The following is a 14,169-nucleotide window of genomic DNA, read 5'->3' as shown; positions in this document are numbered from 1 at the left end:
CAAAGATATTTGTTCTAAGAAATAATAATTTTGAGGCAGTTTTTCCACATCATTTGAGCTGAAACCATCCCAGGCACTATACAGGTGTCTGCAGTCCTGCCTCTAAAAAGTGCAAAGCTATCTTGTGGAATACCTCTGCAGAATACTGTGCTCCCTTTGCTTATGCTGAACATATCCTGTACACACCGCACAGAAAATTGCTATCAGCAACACCACACTGTGAAAGCTGATTATTTTATTAATTAGTATCAAAATCGATCTAGAGCTTTTTATGATTGGAAACTCAAAGCAGCTGCCCAGGAAACAGGATGATAATAGTATCTGATAGGAATGCTGATACGCCTCCTTTGATATCAATAAGGGCCAAGCTAGTGTTCCCAGACTGAGGGGTTTTGTCCCAGAATCCATATATTTTCATCTTCTAAAACCTGGGACCTATAGGTAGGTCTTAGCTCAACTTAGATTTGCTGAAATTTCATCACCCCAAGATGTCCGGATGCAAACATCTGGGTTTTGAAAAAAAGCAAAATCTGCTGTTCAACTCTTCTTCATCAGAAAACTATCAAATAGCTCCAGTGATGATGGCACAGCACTAGTCCTCTCCTTTCTACATGAGGCTTGACAGTCAGCTGGCCATACCAGGACTACACTCTGTCCCTACACAAAATAACGGCTCACATGCTCTGCTGTGGCCTATCTCTACTGTGTGCAGGGGCTTCGGAGCAAGCAGCAGCACGAGAGGGGAGCAGGGTGCTTGGGAAAGCCAGGCTGACTGGGCACAGGTCCGGCTCCTGCCTCTCTCACTGTGTTCCCCAATCCAGTGACATATCCTCTGATCTCCAACCAGCACGTGGCTCCCTTCAACTGCTGAATAAGGCTATGTCTTCAAAGTCTGTACTATATCATCACTGCATATTCAAGCTCCCATTAAAACTGCAGTTAGCTCAACTACCCTGATATTTCAAAAGGTTAAGATGTTCGCACCAAGATATCTTCTATTATGCACTATTTAACAAAACATACTTCCTGACAAATACAATTTGCAAACATTAGCTGTTTTTTCAAATCAATTGAGTAAAATATTGGGCTGAAATGTCATCTTTCTTCAACAGCTTCTTCAGAGTATTTATAATCTGTAAGCTGCTTAGCAAAATCCATGCCATTAGTAAATTCTTTTATTCTGATATCTATGCACACTTGCTCATATTAACAGCAGAGAAGACTAAACATATATGTAACACCAGAAAGCAGCCACAGAGAGGCTGTGTTTGTCCTTTATAGTTAAATACAAACTGTGTCTAATAATGGCTATTTATGAGGGAGAATGAGAGGAGAAAAAAAAGCAAAAATCTTTCTCAAATTTTGTTTCATAAAACAGTCTTTGATTTTCAGAGAAAAAAAAATGATGTGACATCTTTCTTGTCTGAGAAGCTATTTTCATTTACAAGTACTCTACAGATATAAGCCAATTCGTTTAATTAATTCTTATAGGCACAAATTTAAAAGATTGGGAAAATGAAACAAGGAAATAAAGCCTTTTGACTGATAGCCCCTGGGAAGACAGGGTTACAGTTGCCTCTCTCACAGACCACCTGTTCTCCTCTTTCTGGCACCTGGCAAGCAGCAGAACAAAATAACTTTTCCTTATGGTCTTTTCTGGTATTTGGTGCCTGTTGAGAAATACTGAGAACCAGGTTGGATTACTCCTATCCTGGGAGGACAGAAGGATTTCTCAGAGAGTTAGTTAAATGTCCTAAACTCTGCAGCTAGTAGCTGTGCCACCTAGTTGCTTTCTGTGTAATTAGTGATGCAGTCTTTAAGTTATATTGGTATTTTACCAAAAGCATTCTCCCAATAATGAAAATAATTGCATTACAGTAATAACTTGTGTCTAGATTTGCACCGACCGAGCAACTAAGCTGTTTCTGACTCTTTACCTAGAGTAAATACAGTAAGAGGAAGACAAGTGTTACTGCCTCTTCAGCTTCCCACAAGAACCCCAAGCAGACGAGAATTTGAAACCTCATTTGTTATTCATAGTGCATGAGAAATAAAGGTCAGTGAATGGATTTAGTACTCACTCATTGAGGGTATCTTTTTGACCACAGAACTGCCCATAGCTGTCAGTTGGATAAACAACTTTCCTGGGGTCGCCATGCACCCAAGCTGCAAAAATACATACATCTTATATCATTTAAATCAACTATCCAGCAGTAGCTTGCTAATAGTTGAAATTCACTAGCAGGAAAATGCATCACCTCTCATGTATCATTTTAATCTTTCTCAATGGCCACTGAAGAGGACTGATTTTCCCTAAACAGTAGATTTCTTAATGAAAAAAAATAAAGTGAAGTAAAATTAAAAAGAATAAAATATGGATGCATCAGTAAAAGAGCAAGCCAGTTCACTTTTTACCTTCAGGACACAAATCTGGGTTGCATCCAAACTATGAGGTAATGGCCTTAGAAAACAACGCTTATTAAAATGAGAAAGAAGAGCTCTGTTGACTTGCAGCCACAGAGAAATATGAAGCTAACTCAGGCAGAAACTTAGTTAACTGCAGGCAAAACTCATCACTCACAGACACTTCCAATTGCACTGAAATGAACAGGATTACCTGGGTATGTGATAGACAACACACAGGATGTGACTGAATCTAATGGGCTCCAGATGCATTAGAAATGGAAATAACCTCTCATTTAGTAAATTAAAACATTAAAACAAAATATAACTCCACATCAATACCCTGTGCTGGCACCCTAAAATCAGGTTTGCTAGATGACTATCACTGCTGATCCTCTCCTAACCATTTCCTTGTGCTTGTACTTTGTAAAAAATTACAGGCGTTAAGATTTTAATCCCAATCTTTGCTCCCTTGCACTATACAGTGAACATCAGAAGCCACTTATCATACGCTTTAGGCTTTGATATATTCAAACCACCTTGAACTTGCTTCTCTGTAATAAACCCCATTTTCTCTCAATTTTATGGCACTGAATTTAGCCAGTTGTGAAACCATCATTTTCTCCACTGTCACTTTGGTAATAGCAGCACTTAAGATATGACATTCATGGCGGCAGTGGAGACAAAAATCTACGTAAGATGTCAGAGCAGCATATTGCAAATCTATCTGTTTGGTGATTGGCCTCAATACGTAACATAAAATGAATAACTTGCAAATAGCTATACTACTATCTATCTACCTGTAATGCTACCTTTCACCTTGAATGGGTTTAGGTTACCAAAATGAATCCTTGCTCATTTTAATACATCTTAGTTTTACTGTGTGTTGGGGTTTGTAAATTAACCTGCTGCTCAGTATCAAACACTTTCTGAATATTCAGATTAACGTATTTCATACTGTGCTCTTCTGATACTCACAGAAAACTAAAACACTTCAGCCTATATGAAACCCCTTAATTTATTTCATTAGCTTTACTTAACAGGAACATTTAGGACGTATCACCTTTCTCCTACGAATTTCTACAGCCAGTTGATTACTCAATTATACATGTGTACATGAATTCAGAGAGCTGATAACTCTTTGTTGGTTGCACCGAGTCTGTAGGTTACACTATGTACAATTTCTTCCACCATTACTCTGACAATAAGGAGTTTTCCTTCCATTTTAATATTACCATGCTTTTTGTATACTTAAAAGCCTTGGTCCAAATGAATCAAGATCCTATACAGACCAGAAAGGCCTTCAGGACTTACTTGTACAATGCTAGTTGACTTTTCTACGTTAGCCGTTTCTTACCTTCCCCTCCCCCCCCACCTTTTTAAAATTAGTTTGACAAATTACTAAAAGGACTGTTTTTTTCGTATTTGAGTGTATTTTTTTCTAACATTAGCACAACATGAAGCAGTAAAGTCCCTTATGCCAGATTTAAAGTGCTGATGAGAGTCAGCAAAGCTTTTATCTGCTTTCTATAGATAATTTGGAAGTAGCTCCTACTGCCAACAGTATCTCTTTCCTAGTTAGCATTTAAATCTGGAGTTATTTTTCCCTCCTCAGACAAACCTGGAGGAAAGGAGGAAAATGTTGCAAAATAATTTCATTTACTATTTCAGTCCTTCACTTGCATGCATAGCAATCCGTTACGAAAAATCTTTCCACAAGAATGGCTGTATTACTCAGGCCTATGTTTGTCAGTATGTTTGAGTGGACTAAAATAGCCATCAGGAATAAAACTTAGCTCATGAAATGAGCAGAGCAGTATATTATCCTCATATTCTTTTTGCTCTAATATAAAGTCTGCTGAAATCTTTCAAAAGGCTCTCTTCGTTTCACTGGTTTTGTATCGCTCCTTGATCTCATAAAATTTCATCATTCTTCTTTTGCAGTATATTTCCCAATGATTAGTAGAAATTAGTGAAGTGCAAACAACAGAACATTCTGCTCACTCCTTTGTTCTGCAGCTTCTCAATAGTATTTCTGTTCTGTACGGACTGTACTTGCTTTGCCCTTCTCAAATTGCCTACAGCTACTCTTGCTTGGTAGTCACTGGTGTGCCTAGGCATCTGTCACGTTGAGGCAATAAAACAGTATTAAAAAGAATCTGCTTTGAAAAAAAGAGATTTAACGCACTTTTCTGTGAAATTCCATCAGTGGGATCAGCTGCTGGTAGATGCAAGAAGATCCCTCTCAACTAAATTGCAAAGTGGAATCAAGGAGAATTGGTGTGCTTTAGACCACAAAAACATTTGACTAACTCTGCAGCAGAAAATGAGACGGGAAACGACCAACAGAACAGAAACGTGCCTGTGCCAGGTCTAAGCAGCAACATTAATAAACTTCCTCCTCTGTTACTTTCTTGGTAAACTTGGAACAATGGAATCCATAAGATAAATACACCTTTTTCCAGCCTACTCAGTGAAGCATTGTACCTAATTCAATAGTTCTCATTGAGGGAACAAGGTTATTGTGACAGGGCAGCACCATGTTTTCTTGGTTGTGCCACATGACTGGTGACCCAGTATCAAGAAGTAAATGAAATGGAATCAAGTCATATAGATTTTTTATTCCAGCATATTCTGATGCTCATAAGGCTGCAGCCAGAGTGCTGATACAGGCATCTGCGCTAAATAAGAAAAATTAAAAAATAGTTCAACCCTATTACACAACAGAGTAAACCCTCAGAGCAGCAGTGGGACAGCATACGACACCAATACAACATTTGACTGGGATCCACTATCAGGAGGCCTGTAATTATGTCACTGTGCTTTTACTGATGTGGAGTGAACAAACATGGACAGCATCAAAAATAGTTAATGTCTGTCATCCTAAACATTCAGCAGATGCATTCCTGTTTTTCTGTCCTGTAGTTGTATCAGTGGTTACAAAGGCTAGAAAACTCCCTGTCAAGGAGTAAGTGTGATCAGAACAAAGGCACCCACTGATGCTTAAAAATTAACAAATCTGTTTAGACTCATTCTCATTCCCTTTACAATGTATTTTTGAAAGCACAGGCTTTCATATCATTATTTTATCTCCCTTAAAGGTATATTTTTAATGCTTTAATATGTGGAGAAACAGGCCTGCCAAATTGTGCTTATGGCTTTTTAACACAAGCAATTTACTAATGCAGTGAAGCAGATAATACAACAAATGATGCTGAACTTGTAAATCCATGTTGTGGTACTGCTGTTGTATAAACATCCCTCGGAGCAAGACTACATCCAGTTCTGTATTGGGAGGGGGAAGGGCGGGGGGGGGAACTGTTCACTACTTCAGAGGTGATCTATCAGGGCAGAGGTTAGTCCTCAGATATATACCTTAAAATAAACAATGCTCTAAAAAAGCAAAAATTTCATAGACAGAGTTACAAAATTGCATAAAATTGCATGAAGAGCAATGTACATTGTCATCAAAAAATTTACATGATCTCAAGTCCTCATTTAGGATTTGAATCCATTAAGCATTTTTTTTAAATAAAAACAGAGTAATGCTAAAATGGAAGAACAATCTCTAACGATGTTGAAAATCCTTGAATATAAGGTACTACAAGTTGAAGACATGGTTTACTGATTGTTACTCATGATCATAACTCTTCAGTATAGTTAAGTACATTTTAGAATAAAAACTGCACATTGTTCTTTTAATGTAAAGGACAGCACTGGAGAACTTTGATACTGCAAATTGTAAAGCTGCATTCTGAGGATAGATGCCACATGCACTGAAGCCACCAATTAGGATCTCAGCATTACGAGGGAAAATGATTTCTTCTTGCACACAGAGCTCTTAATGATGTCATGGTCTAGTTCATATATGAACTAGAGAGCTCAGGGCTGGATCTACATCACAACAAATGATACTACTTTTAATTAATCTCCCATTTGAAGTGCGATGCTCTTTTCTAAGATAACTTATTGGCTGCCTTTTTATGTTCATTTTGCTGAATTAAAACCATCTTAAACTAGAAACTAAACTTTTTTTAAAAAGTATCTCCTTCATAACCCCATTGTCTGTGAAATAAATATTAAGAGCTAAGTTAGCATCATGAGAAATAAAACTATATGGAATTCTAAACTGGCACTATTAATTCATCTGTAAAATTAAAACAATGACAGCAAAGAATAACTCAAATAATAAGTATGTCTATTCAGTACAGTTATTCAACAGCAGCCATCACTGAAGCAGGACAGAGAAAGGCTATTACCATAAATCATTTGATCTTTGAAGGAGGTTTGATTACCTTTTACTCAGACTACATTTCAGCTGTCTTGAAACATACAATGAAACAAATCTTCCCTCACTGTTAAATAGGCTCACATACAGTTGAAGCCTATGGGAGCTACACCTACATATGTAACCAAGCAGAATTCGACCCAGATTCTCAACCACAGCAGTTTTGTGTGGTGAGCCTGTGTTTATGCCTTATTTTTCCAGTCACAGAATCATATAGAATCACAGAATCGGTAAGGTTGGAGATCATCTAGTCTAACCCCCCTGCTCAAGCAGGGTCACCTAGAGCATGTTAGACGGATTAAACAAGGATCCAAAAGGTGGTTCATACATACTCAAGAAACTGGAAGAATCTACTTTTTATTGTTTCTCTAATAAGCCAATGAAGAGGAGATACCTAAGGCATAATTCATGTCTAAGGATTGATTTACAATCTATCTCCTCTTTATGTAAACTTTATTGACTCTCATGCATTTTGAGCAGGGATAGCCCCTGAAACCGGACCAAAGTAGATCTCATCTTTTACTTAGAAATAAACTAGAGCAAAAAGAATAGATGAATCACAGTATAAGACAAGATGAAAAGCATGGACTATATGTATCTGGATCCGAACTAAAAATTTTCTTATCAAGAATCCAAATCTTCCTGCTAAGAAGGGTAGAACTGGCCATCTACAAATTTTGGATCTGGTTCCAGGGACAGGTTCCAGTTTTAACTGGAGATCTGTGTGCGATCACAGGGCCATGATCTCATTGCAATCACGGAGACATGGTGGGATAGCTCGTCTGATTGGAATGCTGCCATGGATGGCTATATGGTTTTTATGAAAGACAGTCCAGGAAGGTGAGGTGGTGGAGTTGCTCTTTATGTGAGAGAGCAACTGGAATGCATCGAGCTCTGCCTAGGGGTGCAGGAGGAGGAGGCAGCTGAGAGCTTATGGGTAAAGATCAAATGGCAGGCTAACATGGGGGACACTGCTGTAGGTGTCTACTACAGGCCACCTGACCAGGAAGAGGAAGTCGATGAGGTCTTCTACAGACAGCTGGAAGTAGCTTCACGATCACAGGCCCTGGTTCTCATGGGAGACTTCAACCACCCAGATATCTGCTGGAAGGACAACACAGCAAGGCACAAACAATCCAAGAGGTCCTGCAGTGCATCAGTGATAGCTTCCTGTCACAGGTGGTGGAGAAGCCTACAAGGAAGGGTGTCCTGGGTGACCTTGTCCTAACCAACGAAGAGAGACTGATCTTGGAGCTCCGTTCTCTCCTGGTGGCCAGGCAGCAGCACTTCAGTACATTGCCTGCCTGCAAAGGAGTTGGTCACTAGTCACAGGAATGTTTGCATGTTCAAGAAAACAATAAATGCTATTCTGATCTGAGTCCAGCTCCTTTAAGTCTGGCTTTGCATTTGAACAGTGACAGAAGAAGAGAGCAGAACATCAATGAGGAATCAATCGACAGGTAGGAAGAGGACAACAACACAGACATCAGAGCAATAGCCTTCAGACATGAGATGCTCCCAGCACCAGGTGGGAGGCTGAGCAGGTCTGCAACAGCTGTGCAGTTCAGCAGCTGCTACTGCTTCTTAGGACTAATTTGCCTCTTTTTCTTTGGTCTACTCCAGAACAGGTTTAGTAAGCAGAGATACATGTTGCAGCTATATTCTGACAAGTCCCCCTCCAAACTGAGGGGACTCAGGGATCAGACAAGTCAATAATGAGTTTTGAAAAGAAATCTTTTCTTCCATGTGTAAGCATTATCAGTCATCCGTTACACCACCGTTATCTCTCTGGGGTTCACTGCCTAGTGCTGGCTTTGCACTTCCCTCCAATGGTCCCCCATCCTGCTCTGACTTGCAGGTATATTCTATTTGCTTCCTTACTTCTCCAGCTTCCCGAAGATGTAAAGGTTCATGGAGGGGCAGTAAGGTAGGCGAATGAGGAAAAGAATAAAACACACACAGAGAATTCCCAGTGCCCAAGAGAGAGAACAGAGTTTTCAGAACATGCTCAGTACTGCGGTACTAGAGGAAAGGTGAGAGGACACAGTTCCAGTGCTGCTGCTTGCAGGATGCTATTCTATGGTACAGTTTAGTGGGAGGATAGAGTATCTTCTCAGATATTTATGATTTGTATTGCAGAGATTAAATCAGCCTAGCTCACAGTCATCTTTTCATGCTCTAAACAGCAGGTCTTCTCTGTACAGAAAATAGTAATACAGAATAACAGTAAAAACCAATGGCTTGTCTTGCATCTAAGACAGGGCCAAAATGAACTTTTAAAAGTAAATTTAGCAAGTACAGGCAAACGTGCAGATACACAGTATGTGTATCTTACAGTATCAATTGTTCTTTCACACAAAAGGCATTCAAAGTTCTCTCACACAAGCAAAACAGAAGGGATATTACTAACAAAAATTCTGATATGCAAACAGCTTTGGATCCCGCAATTAAATGTGGTAATCTCCATCTTCTCCATTTACTCACATAGGTTCTTTTGGCAATATTCTAACGCCTCTTAAAATAAGATGTTTGGCTTTTAACTTTGTTTTTAACTTTTTTTGTTGGATTAATGACAAATAAAATTTTTTTACACTACAGTTACAGTTTATGGTAGCAAAATTATTGAACCACAGCATTTTACTTGAATACACATCAAGTTTTACATCAGCAAACACGTGGTTTTGAACTTCTCCATAGTTACAATAGACACTGAGTGTTAATTCATGATTCATTTCTAGGCAAGGCATTGACTGGACAGCTTTATGTAAATATAAATTAAATGAACATACCAGTTAAAAGTAGATTCAGAGATTTGTAAATTCAGTAAATCAGTAAATTCACAGATTTGCTTCCCCTGTGTGTGAGAAAGTATCACTATACCTGTGCTTACTTACCGACAATTCCTAACGCAATGTAACCCAGAATGACAGCTATGAAGATTACACAGCAAATAACATCTGTACAATGCCTAAAGAGAGAGAGAAAGGAACATTTTTTAAAAATAAGGTATCTAATATGACCCTTTGGAAACACTGAGTTCCATAGTGAATTTCACATTTGAATATACTGTAAGCGTATTTGCATCTGCCATTTGTATTTTCTGAAGTCTCATTTGCAAAATCATGTTTGAGCTATAAGGCCCTGTTTTCACAGGAAGAGCAGTAAATAAATATACATGCCTTTTTCATTGTAGACAGCAATAAAAACATATTGAGGAAGAGGTTTAAACATTCTTAAATAACTTAAAACATCGAATGCACAGGTCACTTAAGGTGTAAGCTACTACAGAATATCTGTAACAGCCTCAGTATCTATTCTTTAAAATTAGCACCAAATATTATGGAAAATGGATTGAAATGAAGTTTCAACACACATTACCTTTATTGTAAATAGGTTATGAGTGGAAAAATAACGGAACAAAATGAGAAAAGCATAGATGCAACTACCCTGATCTCTGCCCAAGATTTTGACATGGCTGCCTGATCTCATTTAGTGCAGCTAAAATATGCTCTATGAAGGGAAAAAGAAAACATCATGAAGAGCCATATTTCCTTTTTACAGAAATGTAATCAAAGAACAGCACTCTCCAGTCTGACAACTGAGACATCTGAGCATTCAATTAAACTACTGTCTTCTATTTATTGGTCTGAATATTAAGTTCATGCAGGCACAGGAGTGCAAATGTGGACCATTAGACTCTACATTTTAGTTCTGCCAATTAGCATTGAAAGCTCATCTTTAGGCACCTTGGGATTTTTATTTATTTATTTATTTATTTATTTTTTAAAAAGTGTTGAGCACTTCTAATTCTAGTTATAGTTGAATTCTAGCTATGCAATGGTTCTACAAAAATCTGAGTCTGAGATGTGTCAAAGTGAGTGCCCAGAAGCCAGTGAACTCTTCTAAAATTAGGGGCTTTATCATGCTTGCTTCTGTAGGTTTGTTTATGAACCCAAGTGCTAAGGTTGCAGGGGCAATGTCAGCATCACAAGACAATACTTTTTCAGATCCATTCTTTCTCAGTGTCTCACCTTGATTAAAAGAAGTTCTAGGCATGTAATTACTATGAGACATGACACTCCTAAGAAAAGCAGGTAGCAGAAGGGCAGGTACATATTTACAGAGGCAATACATTCTTAGGACTCCAGTTAGAGATGAGCAATTTTCTCCCTCATAAACTACCTTCACAAGCACTTGTTATAAAGATGAGTGAACAACATTACCTCAGGAAAGCTAATGAGTGCTCCTAGTTAAAGAGAAAGTAAAGGACTGCCTTCATGACCTGAGCAATGTTCAGTTCTGCTTTCAAGTCTTTTCAAGGAGTCAAGTAACCAACTGAAGCTCTCAAGTAAAAAAAAATCTTAAAATCCAGACTCAAACTGGTGCCGACCATTCCTTCCACTTTCCAGTCTACATTTCCTCTTTTGAATAGCTTTTATTCTTTAGCATAACAGAGAGAAAGCTGGCAGATCTTTTAAACAATTGGAGATCTTGAAAAGTTTTTCCAGGTGAAAAAAGCATGATACATGCTTCCATATACTTCTCTAGAAAGATAGAGTTTCAAAATTATTGAAAGTAATTCAGAGATAGGTGGGTACAGGGTTCAAGGTCAGTGTGACAGCAATCTAATGAAGCAGAACTAGCTAAAGTAGAAGAAACAACACGGCTCATTTGCCTAGCCCCTGTCTAGAAGCAGTTCTGACACTGTTTGCTCAAGTTAGGTTTTTGTCTCATCCGAGTAGTTTTTAAGCAACACAGTGCTTAATAAAAGATGCCTCATGAGAAATATGGCACTGTAAATCCTTTAATTACAACCCCTATATTCTCAAGAACCTCTTCTAGTCCAATCCTCACAGGTCTCATTTTATGATAACTAAATTTAATTAAAGGCTATACTCATTTGTGGTAGATCATACTTGAAAGTTTTGCAGAATTACCACAAGCAAGTACCCACAAACACTTTACTAGAAAGCAGCTCCAAGTTTTGCTTTGACATAAATATTTAAAAATTATAAAAACTACGTAAAACTTTCTGGGTAGCTTCAGAGGATTTTAAAATAATTCAGAGAGACTAATTCTTGTATTGCTTATTTTACTAGATACAATGGGTGAAATCACTGCTCCATGTAATGTCAATGCTGGCTCAAGTAGCTCACTTTCAGTAAGACTAGAATTTCACTTCATAAGCACAAGCAGAGAAAAAAAATAGTTATAAAACATCTTGAATGAATGAATTAAAATAATTGTATTATGATACAAATTATACTGTGAAGTCAATGAAGTTTCCAAGGTTGCAGGAACTGAAATAATGGAAATTGTCTCTTCCCAAAGAGAAAGATATTGGAAACTCACGCTTATTACTTAAACCTACTCAAAACATGTCCAGTCATGCTTTAACTGAAATCAGATTTGATGTGAAATTTTTAAAACTAAGAATGAGATCTGTTATGGCAAATCTGATTTTCCAATTTGTTTCAGGAAAATGAGGCAGAGGAAAATCACTCAGGAAACTGAACCGTTAAACTGAATCCTAAGGAAGATGGATTAATGGATATACGGTTTTGAGATTTGGTATTGAAAACACAGTTTATCATATGGGGTCCATAATATTTCTTATGGATAGCACCACTACACTTTTATACAATAATTATGTGTAACCACTCAAAGATCAATGAGAAAAAGCACTTACCATTTCCTACAGAATAGATGATGAAAACATTAAAAATGCTTCTGCTAATAGCAAAGGCTGTACAGACAACCATGCACATAGTAGAATATGATAATATGGTAAAAGCGCAATGAACCTATTGCATTATACATTAAAATACAAACAGAAGCATGAAATCAATTGAAAACACATCCATTTTTAAGCTAATTTTTCAAATAACCAAGCTCCAGAGTCTGAACCAAGCCCTGGTGAGCCTAACAATGTATTTGAACACTGCAGCTTCTTAGAGATAAATCACTGATAAAACCACGAGATTCATCTTTTCAAGGTGAAGTATGAAAATATCTTCATTTGGTGAAGTACACATTTTAGGCTCCCACATCAGATTTTACTGCCTATTGCTGTAATTTGGCTTAATTTATGGGCCTGATTTGATTTCCATAATCTTCCAGAAATCTTATTGGCTTATTGGCTTATTGGCTTCTCTCACCATGCTACATGTGACAGTGTGCCCAAGCAAAACTTAGTGCCTCTATAATGAAATCTCAGCAAATAAATGAATGATTGATAAATAGATAGCAAAAAGAAAATTATATCAACACTGAGTAGTAGTGCATATAAGCTTGTTACTCTCTAAAAATTTTTTTTATGGTTAATGACTATCTAAGGACCTATGTTTGTTTGGCAGTTTCATATCCCAAGCCTCTAAACAATCTGTCACAAGTGCAATTCTATTCAAGATGCCATACTAGAAAGAGACCTTTATGTTCATTAGTTAAGCAGTAGTACCAGTATATTAGCACCTACAAGTAGCCTTGAGACAGGCACCATGCAAACTGAGCAAAACAAGATTCAAAGCATTTGTAGTCAGTTTGAGGCTACCACTTTCAACTGCTGACACATTAAGCTGACTGCTAATGTCCTCACTTCTGCGTGTGCCTCCTCCCCACTTGACTCTCACAGACAGCTTGCAGTTTAAGACTTCCCTGGCTAAATCATATTATGTCAAGGTGATGTTATGTTATTTCAAAACATGTCATGAGCAGCTCTGAAGACCCCTTATTCACTGGGGCTGAATCAAGAAGCAGTATCTGCTGCACAGACAGGTATTCTTATCAGATAACAGTGCAGTCACACCAAGTGCATCACCCCGCACAGCTGAGTAAGTGTTTGCAAAGATGCTTCTTTTCAAAACTCCCAATGAAGTGTCATTTCTAATGTGGAGATCAAAAGTGCACAGAGAAAGATACTAAGATTTTCACTACAAGGAGTTTTCTACCAACTTAAAGTCTACATTTTCTTCAGCAAGTCATTAATGAATACCACTGATCTGCACTGGCCCATATTGGCTCACTGAGCTGGTAAGTTTTAGTTACAGACACTATGATCCAGAAAGTATTGTTTGGTTCTGGGAAAAGTTAAGTCTCAATATTCATAAATGAAACCTGCAAATGGCAGCCGTCTGTAGACGCTGCATGCCCAAATCAGAAAACATAAAACAAGAACTCAAAGAAAAAATGAAAGCTTTCCTACTTAATGAATGCACAACACATTATATTGATAATAGACACAACATGTAATCAAACATATGTGGACCAACAAAACCCTACTAGCAAAAACAACATTTATATTCTACTAACATTTATCTATGGTAGACTCTTAGCAGAGTCTAAGACTCCAGTGCTGTCTAAGTAATATCTTTAGTAGTCTATTTACTCTAAAAAGCACAAAAGATAATTTAAAAATAAAACATTATTTCGTTATTGATCATAATAAATGGAATTTGCTCTGTAGATCTCTGAAGAGACAT

At 37.7% G+C, this 14,169-nt stretch overlaps 1 protein-coding gene across 2 annotated transcripts in view; it reads right to left on the bottom strand.

The window, feature by feature from the left end:
- The window catches only part of SLC44A5 (solute carrier family 44 member 5), a 108,703-nt gene that overhangs the window by 30,398 nt on the left and 64,136 nt on the right, over window positions 1-14,169 (bottom strand). For both annotated transcript variants that reach the window (XM_062580991.1, XM_062580989.1), the window contains exons 3-4: window positions 9,586-9,659; window positions 2,082-2,166 (exon numbers count right to left, since the gene is read on the bottom strand). In XM_062580991.1, coding sequence (XP_062436975.1) covers window positions 2,082-2,166; window positions 9,586-9,659 — 159 coding nt within the window. The remainder of the gene's footprint in view (window positions 1-2,081; window positions 2,167-9,585; window positions 9,660-14,169) is intronic.

Source organism: Rhea pennata, chromosome 8 (genome assembly GCF_028389875.1).
Source record: "Rhea pennata isolate bPtePen1 chromosome 8, bPtePen1.pri, whole genome shotgun sequence".
NCBI lineage: Eukaryota > Metazoa > Chordata > Aves > Rheiformes > Rheidae > Rhea > Rhea pennata.
Note: the sequence above shows the minus strand (reverse complement) of the source record. Positions and strands in the feature narration are given on the sequence as shown.